Source organism: Astatotilapia calliptera, chromosome 1, assembly GCF_900246225.1.
Source record: "Astatotilapia calliptera chromosome 1, fAstCal1.2, whole genome shotgun sequence".
In the NCBI taxonomy this organism is placed as follows: Eukaryota; Metazoa; Chordata; class Actinopteri; order Cichliformes; family Cichlidae; genus Astatotilapia; species Astatotilapia calliptera.
In genome coordinates, this window is record NC_039302.1 from 27,168,665 (window position 1) to 27,183,765 (window position 15,101).

Consider the following 15,101-nt stretch of genomic DNA (forward strand, 5'->3'; position numbering starts at 1 on the left):
TTTGAAAACTTACACACATTTTGTAAACATATACAACTATTTATCAACAAATGCAGCAAATACACCTGGTGTTTTTTTTGTTTTTTATTTTATTTTATTTTGTACAACCATTTAAAAATATTACTATAATGAAAATGAGAGAACAATCAGGTGTCTTAATAAGATGCCCCACAAATTATTTGTGCCAGTAAAAAAAAAAATGTTTGTCTGCCACAAGACAGAGGAGAACACCACAGCAATAAACCTGCAGGCCTAACAACAGGAGGTGTATCACACCTCTTTTCCACCTGGAGACAGCATTTGCATTGCAATCTGCCTTTGTAAATGGACTGATTCTTATATAGCGCTTTTCTACTCTCCTGGAGTACTCAAAGTAAGTAAAACATTCCACATTCACCCAGTCACACATGCACTTTCTTCTAGACTTCTGCGTGCTTCCTAACTACATTCATACACATTCACACTCCGATGTTGCATCGGAGAGCAACTTGGGGTTAGTATCTTGCCCAAGGATACTTGACATACAGACTGGAGGAGCCAGGGATTGAACCACTAACCTTCCGATCAGTAGGTTAGTGGTTTGTCACAGTCATTAGTGCCCTCACTGACACACAAAACAAAACAACGACTACATAACAGACTAACTACACACTCCACTCTAAACCTCACAAATCTCTCACATCTCAAAACTCGCTATCGATATCTCTCTGTCTCTCTCTTTCACTTGCTCGTTCTGTCTCTCTGCCATCACTCCTAAAACCTTCCCCTATTCCTAAACAACCAAATCCCACGCGTTGACTTTTTAAAAAAGAATTGGTCGACATGCTACATTTTTCCACCAGTAGGAAAGAGGTGGCTATTTTTTTTCTTTAGTGTTTTTGTGCTGTCCTTAGAAAATGCTTTAAAAACAAAAACACACAAAATGAGACAATAGTATTTAGAAAAAAATGCTTATATATTTTTTTTTATCTTAACTCTGGATTTAGTGGTCTGTCATTAAAATTTAAAAACCGGTGTATACTTTGAAGTCTGAACTTTCAACACAGGCTGAAATAGAGACTCAGCGTGGCTGCAGCTTATTGGAGCTTAAAGTCATCTTAAATCAGTTATGTGATTTGGAGGTGCTGTGTGTCCGTGGACCCCAAAAGGTTAATAACACTCACCTTTATTCCATTTCCAGAGTGCACCAACCAACCACCTGTGTGAAATAGGGCTGGGTATTGTCACTGATTTCTACGATCGATTTGATTCCAATTCACAAGGTCCTGATTCGATTCGATCCACGATTTTGATTCAATTTGAATTGGGGAAATTTTGTCTCAGACAGTCAGAAATATTATAATTCTGATCATTTATCAGTACTGACACTTGTGAGACTTCATCAGAGGTGTAAGCATCACAGCAGATGCCAAAGTACCATGTCAAAGTACCTGAGGATAAAACAGAAAAACATTAACGAGATTTTTCTGGCCTGGCTTTTTATAGCAGATATCCTTAAAAATATTCTGCAGTAGAACAAAAACAAAAGAAAACCATGCATCAACATATGAACATTACCTGATGCTGCTAAAGTGAAGCAGAGCAAAGTTACAGAGGTTTGATTAGAGACACAGCTAAGTGTTTTGCAATGTGCCATCATTTTAAAAAGTTTACATTTCTTCTGCATTGAACAGCAGAAATGGCGCTTTCTTGTCGGAGGTCATTAAAAAAACACTGGCCCACAGCGCTGTACACAACGGTAGACAGGTGGGTAATAAGAAAGCAAATAATGCAGAAAATTTTGATTTTTAGATGAGAAACTGTTCTTAAAGTACACTTAGAGAGAGCTGTGCAGGAACTGTGATTTTATTGTGGTGGAAGCAAAACAGCAAAAGTAAGAGGAAATTATCAATATATTCAGTTTTAGAATTTATAATCACTTTTAACTGTAACTACGCTCAAAGTGCTTATGCTATCTTATTTTAATAAACAACACTGTCATATGCAAAACTAGAGTAGCACTTGTGGTGGCAAGAGATGATTTTAGGATGGTACATGCCACCCCATGCCACCCTTCTAGATCCACCCCTGCCCTGGACCCGGTTCTTCCTAGTGATGGTAAATTTGATTCTTTTTACTGAATCGAGTTTTAATGAGTCACTCACCAAAGTGAATTGGATTTTTGAGTCATTTGATTCACTGAGTCAGTTGACCAGAGAGTGCAAAAAATGTGTGAGATGTGTGAAACGTATGATTCAGCACAGGATGGGAGGGGGTGAGTAGCTCAAATGTGCTGTTAGCATTGTTAGCAGAGCGATGCTACTGTGAACCAAGGAGCTATTGTTTTGATGTGAGCTTCTACTCAGGGTTTTTTCTTCCAGTTCAGAGCAGAAATTTTTTTGTTAAGATACTGGATGTTGTGTTTTTCTCCACAATTTTAATTATAAGCTAGATATATTGCTGCTAACAGCAACAGGGATGAGTCAGTTGGGCTTGTGAATCATGATTCATGAGTCAGTAAAGTGATTCTCGGGTATTGAACAATTCGTTCATGATTCGCGCATCACTAGTTCTTCCTGTGGAAAGGGAGCTCTTCCGCCCCAACATTACCAAGAGCTTGCTTAAGTGGGATTGTTGGATGATGGGGTTGTAGGGTCTTTATCTTAAAGCGTCTCGCGACAGTTGTTAATACGGGTTTGCACTATATGAATAAAACGGAATTTAATCGCTTTAGCGTACGTCGTCACCTTGTGGCGTCTTCGTAAAAACAGAGGAAATAAAACAAAGCGCACATGTGGCTGCTGGCTCCGCCTCCGCCACGTGACAATGAGCTGGCTGAGTCAGCCGGCTCGTCATGCAGCGTCAGTCTGGAGTCGCACAATTATGAAAAGGCAACCTTCCGTTGGAGCTGCACCCGAAGCGGATCTCTCCAACGTCTACCGGGCTTTCCTTCCAAGGCTAACTGAGAGTACCGCTGATAGATGGATAAAAGCCACGACAGAGCTCTTCCTGAGTCTCAACGGTGAAGAGAATGGTATGTGAAGCTCTCCGGGTGGTCAGCTGCCACCCCTGGGTTATATGTTCTGGTTAAATTGACGCGGAGGATCATCGTGACTGATCGAGGTTTGAGTGGCAGGTTCCCCCAATGCATGCTGTCTCCTGCCTGGTCAGGTATCCAGCTGGGGTCGCGGTGACGCTTTGCCGTTTTTTCCTCTTTAATCGCTGCATGGCTGTTGAGTTGACACATTGTAACGTGAAGGTAGTGTGCGAAGAGCGCACAGTGACACATCGTCTAGCAAAGAAAACTCCAAATCACACACGGGCGTAACGTTAGGAGGCTAAATAGCTAGCGAGCTAGCGCTATACTAAGCTAACAAGCTAGTGGAGCAGCAGCAGCAGTGGTAGCTGGCCGATATGAGCAACGCTGTCTTTGAGCTTTTCTTCACCTCACGATCATTTAGACCTGATAATATCAGCTAGCACTTGTTTAAGACGTTTCCTTTAGCTGTCTCAGATGTCAGACAAGACACGCTGTCATTACCACCAACAAGTCAATGCAACCCTGAGTGGCTGCCAAGTCTGCGCAGACGTGCCAGCGTCAGGAAAAGTAAAGTGGTGTTGAAATGCTCATTTTATTAGCTCAGGTTTTGGTGAAACGCCTGTATTTCTGCTCATGTTGGGCTGGACCTGAACGTTTCAGGCCTGTTGCAGTCATTGTTGTGGTTTTATTCCTGGAGAGAGTCAGAGAGACAGGGAGGAAAAATAACATGGAATTGGTTTAAACAACTGGGTTCGAGCCGAGCGCGTGCGCGACGACTATTAAAAAGTCGTCATCAATGGAGTGTCGATTCTAGGATTCACCATGGCAACCGTAGAGGAGAATGATGTCCTTGGTAACGTCCGCTGGACTTATATCTGTTTGCGTATTTCTCTGAATATACTCGTAATGTTTTTCGTGCGTTTAAAACCTACAAGGGCCCTCCAGAAAGTATTAGGGTCACATAAAAAATATTTTATTGTCATTTCACCTGTACAGGGAAATTGTATGTTATCTTAATTCAGACATCAAAGAAAAAAAAGACTTAAATAATCTACAACAATATACAAGATATTTTACTTTTATATTCTATGAGCATTGATTGCCAGATTGATTCTCTTAAAAAATGTGTTTATTGTTTTTATGTCCTGGATCATCTGCTAGCCTACGCTCAAACAGAAAGTGTCCACTGTTGGGATTCATCTTTTATGATGATCCTGTTGGTTTTTTTGAGGTAATGGGAACTGTAACGATCTCCTAAGGAGGGCGTCTGATGATCTGCTTAAACCCTTTCGTCTTTGCAACTGAAGCTGTCAGAGTAGACAGACACACACACACACACACACACACACACACACACACACACACACACACACACACACACACACAGTAATAATATAATATGCCCTCTTAGGAGCAGACGTAGAAGGACATAAGCAGTTTTTGGGTAAGGTGACTCTTTCTGGTGATCATCACGAAGTAAAGTATGTGTTGGTTGTTTTTCAGCTTTGCAGTTTTTCAGTTTTTACTCTCAGATTTTCTGCTTTATTTTCAAAATGCAAATGAAATATTTTTTAAATATTTTATTGTAGAGACTCTAATACTCCGTTTGAGGGTTTTGGCCTTCCACCAAAGAAAAATCACCAGGACTGTGATTAAAATATATTTAACCAGCATTTTCTTAAAGTCCAGTTTAATTTACCGAACTTAAAACATCTTTATTGTTAAAATGCTAATGATAAAAGGAAAACATTGTCTTCTGTTTGCCAGAAAAACGCTATAAAATTGTCGGTCCTACACACCCTAAAATACCGTTAACATGTTAATTACAATTCTGTATTTTTTATATTACGTATTTAATGATTGGACTGCAGTATTAATAATAAGCCTGTTAAATTATACTGTCACACCGTCAGCAGCATTGAAAGTTTTCATTCCTGGTTTTGGTCTTGCTTTTACCTTTTATTAAATTTTTTTTTAAGTTCCTCATATTTGTATCCAATCATAGTTTCTTCGTTTTGTAAGGAGAAAAATAATCTACACCAGGGATGGGCAATTATATTTTCCAACGGGCCACATCAGAAACTGGAACTGTTGTACTGTGTAAGTTTACAAAGAGATAATATTGTTAAGCTGAAGTCAATTCTGCTCAGTATTATTGGTCCGACCCTCCAGAACAGTCCCGAATTCTCTTGTGGTTTCTTGGGAAAATGAATTGCCCATCCATGTTTGTGATTTTCATCTTATTGCGCATTGACGTATTAAAATAATACACCTTTGTATGACTACCTAACATGATACAGATGTTTATCATTAGTGATGTCAGATATCGAAAATTCTGTTTTGGAAAGAAGGGGTCAGCACAGAGACTACAAGCCCATTATCATCAATGGAGCTCCAGTGGAGAGGGTGCAGTCCTTCAAGTATCTTGGTGTTCACATCACCTCAGACCTGACATGGGCTGCCCACATTCAGGTCCAGACCAAAAAGGCTAGGCAGCGCCTGTATCACCTACGACAACTGAGGAAGTTCAGGGTCTCTCCAAAGATCCTCAGGATTTTCTATACAGGCGCTGTGGAGAGCATCCTCACACAGAACATGACATCGTGGTTTGGGAACAGCTGTGTGAAGGACCAAAAAGCTCTCCCCCCGCTTCAGGACACCTACACCAGGAGATGCCGGACTAGAGCAGCGCAGATACTGAAGGACCCGTCCCATCCTGGCAACAAACTGTTCCAACTTCTGCAATCTGGTAGAAGGTTCCGCATCTTCCGGGCAAGGACAGAGAGACTCAAGAGGAGCTTCTATCCCCAAGCCATCCGTGCCCTAAACACACACACCCGCCCGCTCACATCATCTATAATTGACTGAGACAGGACTCTCTTCCAGACACTCTAAACCAAGGCACAATGTACATTTCAATTCCTTTAACTTTAAATATGTTTATATTGTCTATCCTGTAAAATAGTCAGATGTCTATTCATATTAATGTACAGAATTCACCTGCTAGCTGCTACTACTGCACATTCACCCAGTGTATATACTATATGTATGTGTGTATATATATATATATATATATATATATATATATATATGTGTTCTTCCTCTACACCCCCCCCCCCCCCCCCCCCCAAAATTTTGCACATGTCGAGGAGCGTGTCAGACTACATTTCACTGTGTGTTATACTTGTATAACTATGCATGTGACAAATAAAGAACCTTGAACCTTGAAATGTTAAACTTTCTTCTGTTTCAGGCCCCTGGTATATTGACAGAATCTCCACCTGTCTATATACACAAGAGCTGCCTTAATGGTCTTGCCATCCCCTCAGAGAACTCGTTGACAGTCTTACTATTTAAATTATATGTATTTGACTAGGAATAAAACCCCACCCAGAGGTCCTAATCATGGAGTAATCAATTGTCAATAAATTATTCTCAGCCAGTATTAGTACAGTTGCGTTAAAATAGCAACCTGGCTGATATTCATATACTTTTCTTTTGTTCCTGTCTTTGATCCAAGGAAAAAAATAAATAAATATATATGAAAAACAAACAAAGAAAAACTGTTGTCATGTCAAAACTGGTCTAATGTAATGGCTAAAAATTATACCATATGTTTTCGTATTCAGCTTTCCATACTCAGCTTTGATTATTATGACTACACGATTTGGGTACTTATAGTAAACTTCATGTAGTCATAGTTGTTAGTTTAAATTATACTCAAAACAGTGAGTTTAAATCTGCAGGTAGGTGATTTGGCACAATGACTTTGCTGTACTCTGAGAGCAGTGATATAATGTAATGCAAATTAATTTGGCTTTGCACTCATCATGTCTGACAGCTGCTGATTTGATAAAGAAGACCTTCCAGCAAGCAGGCTGAGTGTTTTACCTCGTTTTGGAATGAAAAAACATAGTTTTCTGCGTTTTGTCATCAACAAAACCAAGAGTTTTCACTGAACGTGCTGTCTGGAATGCTCCCTTAAGACTTGCCCAAACATGTGTTTGCAAGTTGTATTTTTTCCTGTCTGTAAAACCACGACCTCCCTTTTTTCCAAGAACTTGATGGTACTTCTCGTACTTTTCCTGTGAAACAGAATGACGGTTCGGGGTGGATGTAAAGAGAAGAAGTGAAGCAGAAACAGCTGTGAATTAGCCTTGTCCATAGTTTTGTTGGTACTCAGAAGGGAACATTGACTATATCAACACAGATATGCTATGTCCTTGGATCTTACCTGTTTGAGAATGGTTTAGTTTAGGAGTCATTGAAATGGTTAAAAATGTCATCCACGATTTATAAACATCCATGTTACATCTACTTTTATTTATCTACTTTTATTAATAATAGTTTTTTTTATATCTACACTGCAGCTGTCTTTAACTTGTAAGTTTTTTTCGTATAGACTGCTTGATGTCCAGTATTGCAGGAAATAGTCTGGTGAATTCACTACTAGTTAGTCTGGTTTAAGAAGATGACCACTATTTTCAAATGTAGGACCAAAGCTAAAGTGAAACATTTCTCCTCCATGTTAGAAAGCACAACTTAAGGCAATGTCTTGTCCTGATTCTACTGATATTTTAGAGCTTTGTGCAAAAGCAGCTTGAGATTATAGTAGCCTGTAGTGTGTCTTTTACCCTTTACTTTCCTCAGTGTTGGCCTGAGCAGGTCACACGCTCCATCTTACCTCTAGATGATGAATTCTGCTGTGCTGCTACTCTAAACAGTGCAATTGTAACTGTTAGTTTGAAACAAATGCCATTTCATTATAGACGTGAGCTCAATCTCTGATAGAGTTTTGTTATTGCTAGTAGCAGACTGTTACGTAAAGTTAGGTGGTTTAACTTTAGCTTCAGTTTTGGCTTAGAGCTGGTAGAAAATGGTTTTGCGTCACTTTGTTATGGTCTGCAACAGACTCGAGCTGTATTTGTGTTACTGCATGTGTGTTTGAGTCTGCTGACTGACTTTTGAGTTTATCTCACACTACATTTGCACCACACACACACACGAAAGCACATTTGAAGATGGCAGATAAAGTTTTTTCCACTGGCACAGCACTGTGCAGGGTTTTCAAACTCAAAAATAGTAGCAGTCACAACTTGTGAATTTTTGTGAATGGAGTGTTTCTCTGTAGTATCCAGCTGACTGCTTTCACTCGTGTCACTTGTACAGCTTGTGGCCCATTTCTGACTTGTGGGTGCTCCAGAGTTCCCCGAAAGAACTGCAAGATAGTTCTGTTTTTACTTGTACAGCATGCTCTTTATTTATTTATTGGCTTTTAATACACCATTACCTTGGCACTGTCCCTACTCTTGTTTCTGCTTGAACCGTAGTTTTCAGGGGTTTGCATAGCTATCTGCATCAGATGTTGAGAAGGAAAGCTATCACATGCTTTAGTGAACTAGGTAATACGGCTTTCTGGGTGCAGCACTCAGGAGGCTAGCCTGATGCTACCCCTATATCCGCCCCATGCAGTGCAGTCTTTCAGAGCTTTGCCCCAGAGGGCATGAATGTGTGAGCTGTTGAGTTGTCACACTTTGGTCTCATGACTGTTTGTACTTTTGTGTGCTGCTTTCTGGCAATCTTATCTGAAGGCTTTAATGAACCTGTTCTCTCCATTTTAATAGTCTTTTATAGGCCAAGTTCTTGGAACAATAACATATGGCAAGGATTGCAAATTGATAAGAGCTGTCATAGTTAAAATAAATGTCCCGTATTGTGCTTCTCTTTTAATTGAACCAATATATGATAACAGATTTTCAGATAACCACATTATAACTCTTTTGATTGGGTCTGTTAGTTTAGCAGACTGTATAGTATCTGGGGTTAATCGCGGACATTTTAGTGATTCGTCTTATAGAAAGATGTAAAGTCTTTTTTTCTGGAGGAAATTTACAGCTCTCCATTTTTTATTTTACACATAAGGATAAGCTATTTCATATGATTATCCAGACTTAAGAGTGATGCTGGCTGCAGGGTAAAAGCTGTTTCTTAGTCTGCTTATCCATGATTTGTTGGACTTGTAGCACTTGAAAAAGTGATGAGTCTCTGAGAATATTGATGGTTCTTACTAGGCAGCAGAATAAATCAGACTATATACTATATTATTATATTTATTTATTTAATTAATTTTTTTTGTCCCAGGCAAAACCATGGCCACGTAACCTAATCCTAGAGCTGGGCGATAGAACGATAACGATATGTATCACGATATAACTTTTACTCGATAGAGAAATTAAGCTATCGCGATAGACCTCGCCGCTCTTGTCCTCTTAAAAAAAAAAAAAAAAAAAAAAAGGTCAGCCAATCCAAATTAAGTAGCGCAGAGCCGAACCAATCACAGCCGCAGCGTCACGTCGCATGACTTGTTACGTACAGCACAAGTGCCAAGCCGCACGTGTGTTTGTTTGGGAAGCAGCCAGCGGGTAATGGAGCCAGCGCGTAATGGAGGAAATGAGTGTGCCGACTAGAAAAATCAACTGAGCGTGACCGAAGAGAAAACAGATGATGGTTCCAATGCCGGAGAGATTGTCGAACGGAAGAGCCATAGAAGTTCCGTAGTTTGAAGGTATTTCGGCTATTTCAAGTCTGACAAATACAATAAACTGGTGCATGCGTCACACTGTGCGCCACGTTATTGTTTCGGTGAAATGAATTTCTACAATACTGTTACTGTTAATTCTACTCTCTGCAGTGTTTAAATGCTTACATATACACACAGTTACTGTCCCTCCACACATACGACTCGGTTCTGCTTCTATGCCCCAGCTTTGTTTACTTTTTCCCACCGAGGCTTCTAGACTTCTGATTGGCCAACATTTCTGCACGGTTAGGAATCTAGCGCCACCTGCTGCTTTGGCATGTTCATAGCAGCGTTTTCCTTCATTTCTGCCTTTATGTGTGGACGGGATTATTTTTTAAAACGAAAACGGAAAATCTCCGTTTTCAAAAATACCCGTGTACCCGTGGACGTAGCCTCAGTCTCTGACTGGAAGCGCTAATTCGTCATTCGGCTTTTGTCAGACTAAAGTAACTGTTAAAACTGTTTGAAAAGCTAAGCTATACAACAAGGAGAGATTGAGAATTTCCTTTTAGTTCTCAGTTTATTTGATATTGACAAAAGTTAGTCAGTTTTGTCTGTTCTTCTGTAAAACAAACTAAGATTTATTTTTAGAATTAATATTTTGTTTCTAAGTGGAATTGACAATTTAGTCTGTTTCGTTTGTTCTATTTTGAAACTTAAACGCTTTAGCGGCTGCCTTTTGTGTAGTTTGCAATATTTGCCTTTATCTATCTGAAAAAGTCTCATGTTCCTTAAGTACATCTACCCTGTTGAATTTATTATGGGAAATAAATATTTAAATAAAAACAAGCTGCTGATTATTTCACATTTTACTTGTGAGCAACGGCACATTTAAATCTTACAAATATAGTTATTTGGCTTATATCGTGATAGATATCGTTATCGCCTGAAATGAAAAAAACATATCGTGATATGAAAAAATCTCATATCGGCCAGCTCTAGCTAATCCTCGTGATATCTTTGAACCACTCTCACTGTGTAACATAAGACCACTGTTTTAGAGCCATGGCTTTTGTAATGATCCTACAACTAAAGATGGCCTGCAAGAAATTTTCATTGTCAGAAGCTTGGGATGACGTCTCACCATGTGACAGCTACAACAAATGTATTAAATAAATGAAATCCAATAAATGTTGGAAGCCTTGTTTGTATGGTATGACCTCATGATTGCACCATTGAGATTATAAAATGGAAACCAATATTTGAGGAATTTCAGTTATATGTTGTAGCATATGATTCAGTGTGCGATGCTCTTTTACTCACACATACTGCACCTAAGGATGGGAATCAAGAACTAGTTCTTGTAGAGATCCAGTTCCCAGTACTCTAATTCCTTGGAAGTGTTACTCTGCTTGCCTATTGATCTCCCTGATTGGTTCTTGCACACTCACGTCGATCAGTTGATATCAGTTCCTGTGTTGGAGGAGTCTCCAGTGTGGATATGGACAGTACTCTTATTTTTATTGCACAAAAGAATGAGAGCACGATGGTAAAGTGTAGTCTGCTCCAGGACAGAAGCAGCTGCATTATACGGTTAACACAACTTCAGCTCTTCGCAAACACCTGCACAGACATCATGCTAACGGTAAGCTAGCCAAGTGAGACAGTGTTTCAGATTATTTTACATTGTAACATGAAAGCAATGTTACGAATACTATAACAAATGTCTTTCTCCTGGCTGTAATTAAATAATGTACTGCTTTACTTTTAAGAAAAATGTTCTGTGTAATATTTACTTAAGCAGTGACACTAACACTAATCACAACAAAGAGCGGAAATACCTCCAACATGCACAAGCGTTTAACCACGCAGTATGTAATTGATTTGCACAAACTTAATGTCTTTGATATGCTGCTTAGAGATGGTGGTGGATCTCAAAGTGGAGCCGATAAGGGAATCGATAAGTGATATCGATAATGGAATTGGAATTGCTAAATTCTTATCAATTCCTATCACTACTCACACATAACACATTGTATCCAGATTTATTAGATCTGTGTTGCGCATCGTGTCTTGCGTTACATTGCTAAAATTGTAGACTGTAGTTGCCTTACACAGCAGCACAGATGCTGCAGCTGGAGCTGGGAATAAAAGCTGACAAAGTGATGCAGGCTTATCAGCAGCGCTGCTTTTAAGGTACAAGTAGAGCCGACTATAATTAAATTGATGTACTCCATAAAATCTATGTGTCGTCTATGTTATCTCACATTGTGTATGACAACTTTAACACTGCCATGGTTGTAACTGCAGGAAAAAGACTGAAATGGAATCAAGTAAAGAAAAGAGGACAATAAGCACTGTCCTCTCTTAAAAGATCAAGAAGTTAATACCAGAAAGATTTCAAAATAACTAGATAAAAAAAATAAAATGAAATAAAAGCAAACTTCTTGTTCCTCTTTATTGTTTTTGATTGTAAAGGAGGTCTGTTATGCTCATTTCCAAATGCTCCTTGATTTATTTTTCTTTAAAATATACTGGAGTGGCTTTGCATAATTCACAGTTCAAATAACCATAATTTACACTGGGCACCTCAGAACCCACTGTGTTTTTACTCCTCTTCCTTTAAGCCAGCTTTCTTCTGATTGGCTACCTGACAAGGCCATATTGGGGATATCTGCTTTCGTTGGTGTCATACAGAGCCAAGAGGAGACGGAGGGGGGGGGGGAACCTCTCAAAGTTGTAACTTTTTGCTGATCTGGATTATCCTGCCCTATCCTGCTCTGGCTGTATTTAATGTGAAAATCTGCCACTGTAACAATGGACAGAAAACACACCCAAAAAATAATAATGCTAATTGGAGATGAGGTGTGGGAGAGGAGTCTGTGTAGGATTCCATTCTTGTTCTATAAATGCAAGGCATCAGTTAATTCAAAGTGCTTCACAGACTTCATTATTCAAAAACTAAATTCCACAAGATTTTTCCTTCTATTAGTCGATTAGTCCGTGGTAAACTTGGACAAGGCTCTCTTACTCATTTATTTTGGACTTGCCCCAAATTGTACAACTATTGGTTGGACATCTTTAAATGTTTTTCTGATATGTACAACTGCACAATAGAGCTGGACTCGATAACTGCATTGTTTGGAACCTCTTCCTTTTTACATCTCAGCTCTGCTGCACAAATGACAATTTTGTTTGGAATGGTAATTGCTAAGACAATCCGATTATTAAGTGATGATGTGACGAATCCTACTTCCGGGGATAAAGTAGTCTGCATTTAATATGGCTTTTGTGTTGTTAACATGTTTAATGCTTTGTACAGGGAGTGCAGAATTATTAGGCAAGTTGTATTTTTGAGGAATAATTTCATTATTAAACAACAACCATGTTCTCAATGAACCCAAAAAACTCATTAATATCAAAGCTGAATGTTTTTGGAAGTAGTTTTTAGTTTGTTTTTAGTTTTAGCTATTTTAGGGGGGTATCTGTGTGTGCAGGTGACTATTACTGTGCATAATTATTAGGCAACTTAACAAAAAACAAATATATACCCATTTCAATTATTTATTTTTACCAGTGAAACCAATATAACATCTCCACATTCACAAATATACATTTCTGACATTCAAAAGCAAAACAAAAACAAATCAGCGACCAATATAGCCACCTTTCTTTGCAAGGGCACTCAAAAGCCTGCCATCCATGGATTCTGTCAGTGTTTTGATCTGTTCACCATCAACATTGCGTGCAGCAGCAACCACAGCCTCCCAGACACTGTTCAGAGAGGTGTACTGTTTTCCCTCCTTATAAATCTCACATTTGATGATGGACCACAGGTTCTCAATGGGGTTCAGATCAGGTGAACAAGGAGGCCATGTCATTAGTTTTTCTTCTTTTATACCCTTTCTTGCCAGCCACGCTGTGGAGTACTTGGACGCGTGTGATGGAGCATTGTCCTGCATGAAAATCATGTTTTTCTTGAAGGATGCAGACTTCTTCCTGTACCACTGCTTGAAGAAGGTGTCTTCCAGAAACTGGCAGAAGGACTGGGAGTTGAGCTTGACTCCATCCTCAACCCGAAAAGGCCCCACAAGCTCATCTTTGATGATACCAGCCCAAACCAGTACTCCACCTCCGCCTTGCTGGCGTCTGAGTCAGACTGGAGCTCTCTGCCCTTTACCAATCCAGCCACGGGCCCATCCATCTGGCCCATCAAGACTCACTCTCATTTCATCAGTCCATAAAACCTTAGAAAAACCAGTCTTGAGATATTTCTTGGCCCAGTCTTGACGTTTCAGCTTGTGTGTCTTGTTCGGTGGTGGTCGTCTTTCACCCTTTCTTACCTTGGCCATGTCTCTGAGTATTGCACACCTTGTGCTTTTGGGCACTCCAGTGATGTTGCAGCTCTGAAATATGGCCAAACTGGTGGCAAGTGGCATCTTGGCAGCTGCACGCTTGACTTTTCTCAGTTCATGGGCAGTTATTTTGCGCCTTGGTTTTTCCACACGCTTCTTGCGACCCTGTTGACTATTTTGAATGAAACGCTTGATTGTTCGATGATCACGCTTCAGAAGCTTTGCAATTTTGAGACTGCTGCATCCCTCTGCAAGATATCTCACTATTTTTGACTTTTCTGAGCCTGTCAAGTCCTTTTGACCCATTTTGCCAAAGGAAAGGACGTTGCCTAATAATTATGCACACCTGATATAGGGTGTTGATGTCATTAGACCACACCCCTTCTCATTACAGAGATGCACATCACCTAATATGCTTAATTGGTAGTAGGCTTTCGAGCCTATACAGCTTGGAGTAAGACAACATGCATGAAGAGGATGATGTGGACAAAATACTCATTTGCCTAATAATTCTGCACTCCCTGTATTTTCTTCTGTTTAACCTCAAAAAGCTCCTAAAACAGTCAGTGATCACCGTTGACCTCCCTCGGCTTTTATTACCGCTAATCATTTATTTAAGCTCAGTTTTTAAAACCTTACGATGTAACTACAGCACAGACCATGCAGCAGTATATGAATGACTAACCTCGTATTGTAGATGGATTATCTCAGTTCTCCTGGCTGAAGTTTGGTCCTTTTTTACAGCATCCTGCCATGCGATTACATTTGTTCCTGACCACTGAGAACCCTCACGTTGTGGTGGACCACTAGAGGGCTCCACTCACACCCAGTGTATAGGAAGTGTGTTCCTGTGTTTTGTGGCGCGATATGCGCAGTTGATGTTGGAGACGAATAAAGGAGTGTGAACTGAGAGCTCTGTGTTGTTGATGCTTACCTCCACAACGTTAACTTTTATCGAGTGGGAAAAAAAGTTAGCTTGTTTATATTATGCTAACATAGCTGTGTCGCTAGCGGTCACGTAGCACATCTTTATATCAGAATCAGAATCAGAATCTATATACCAGCTAGCCAAACTTCAGTAACCCTACAAACATCACTGCTGTTTAGTTTTCTGTCTTCATTTATGTTGGAAGTGATAAGAGAGCTGTACGTTTTAATTTGTTTCCAAAACCCCGCAGTCAGGACATGCTATATTGTATTTAGATGG

At 39.7% G+C, this 15,101-nt stretch overlaps 1 protein-coding gene across 3 annotated transcripts in view; it reads left to right on the forward strand.

The window, feature by feature from the left end:
- Positions 1–2,551: 2,551 nt before the first annotated feature.
- trpm7 (transient receptor potential cation channel, subfamily M, member 7) overlaps positions 2,552–15,101 on the forward strand; it is a 72,379-nt gene continuing 59,829 nt past the window's right edge. For 2 of the 3 annotated variants that reach the window (XM_026172452.1, XM_026172461.1), the window contains exon 1: positions 2,555–3,013. In XM_026172452.1, coding sequence (XP_026028237.1) covers positions 3,011–3,013 — 3 coding nt within the window. In that variant the 5' untranslated portion in view covers positions 2,555–3,010. Of the gene's footprint in view, positions 3,014–15,101 lie in introns of all 3 variants that reach the window. The other variant, XM_026172470.1, reaches the window with a different exon arrangement.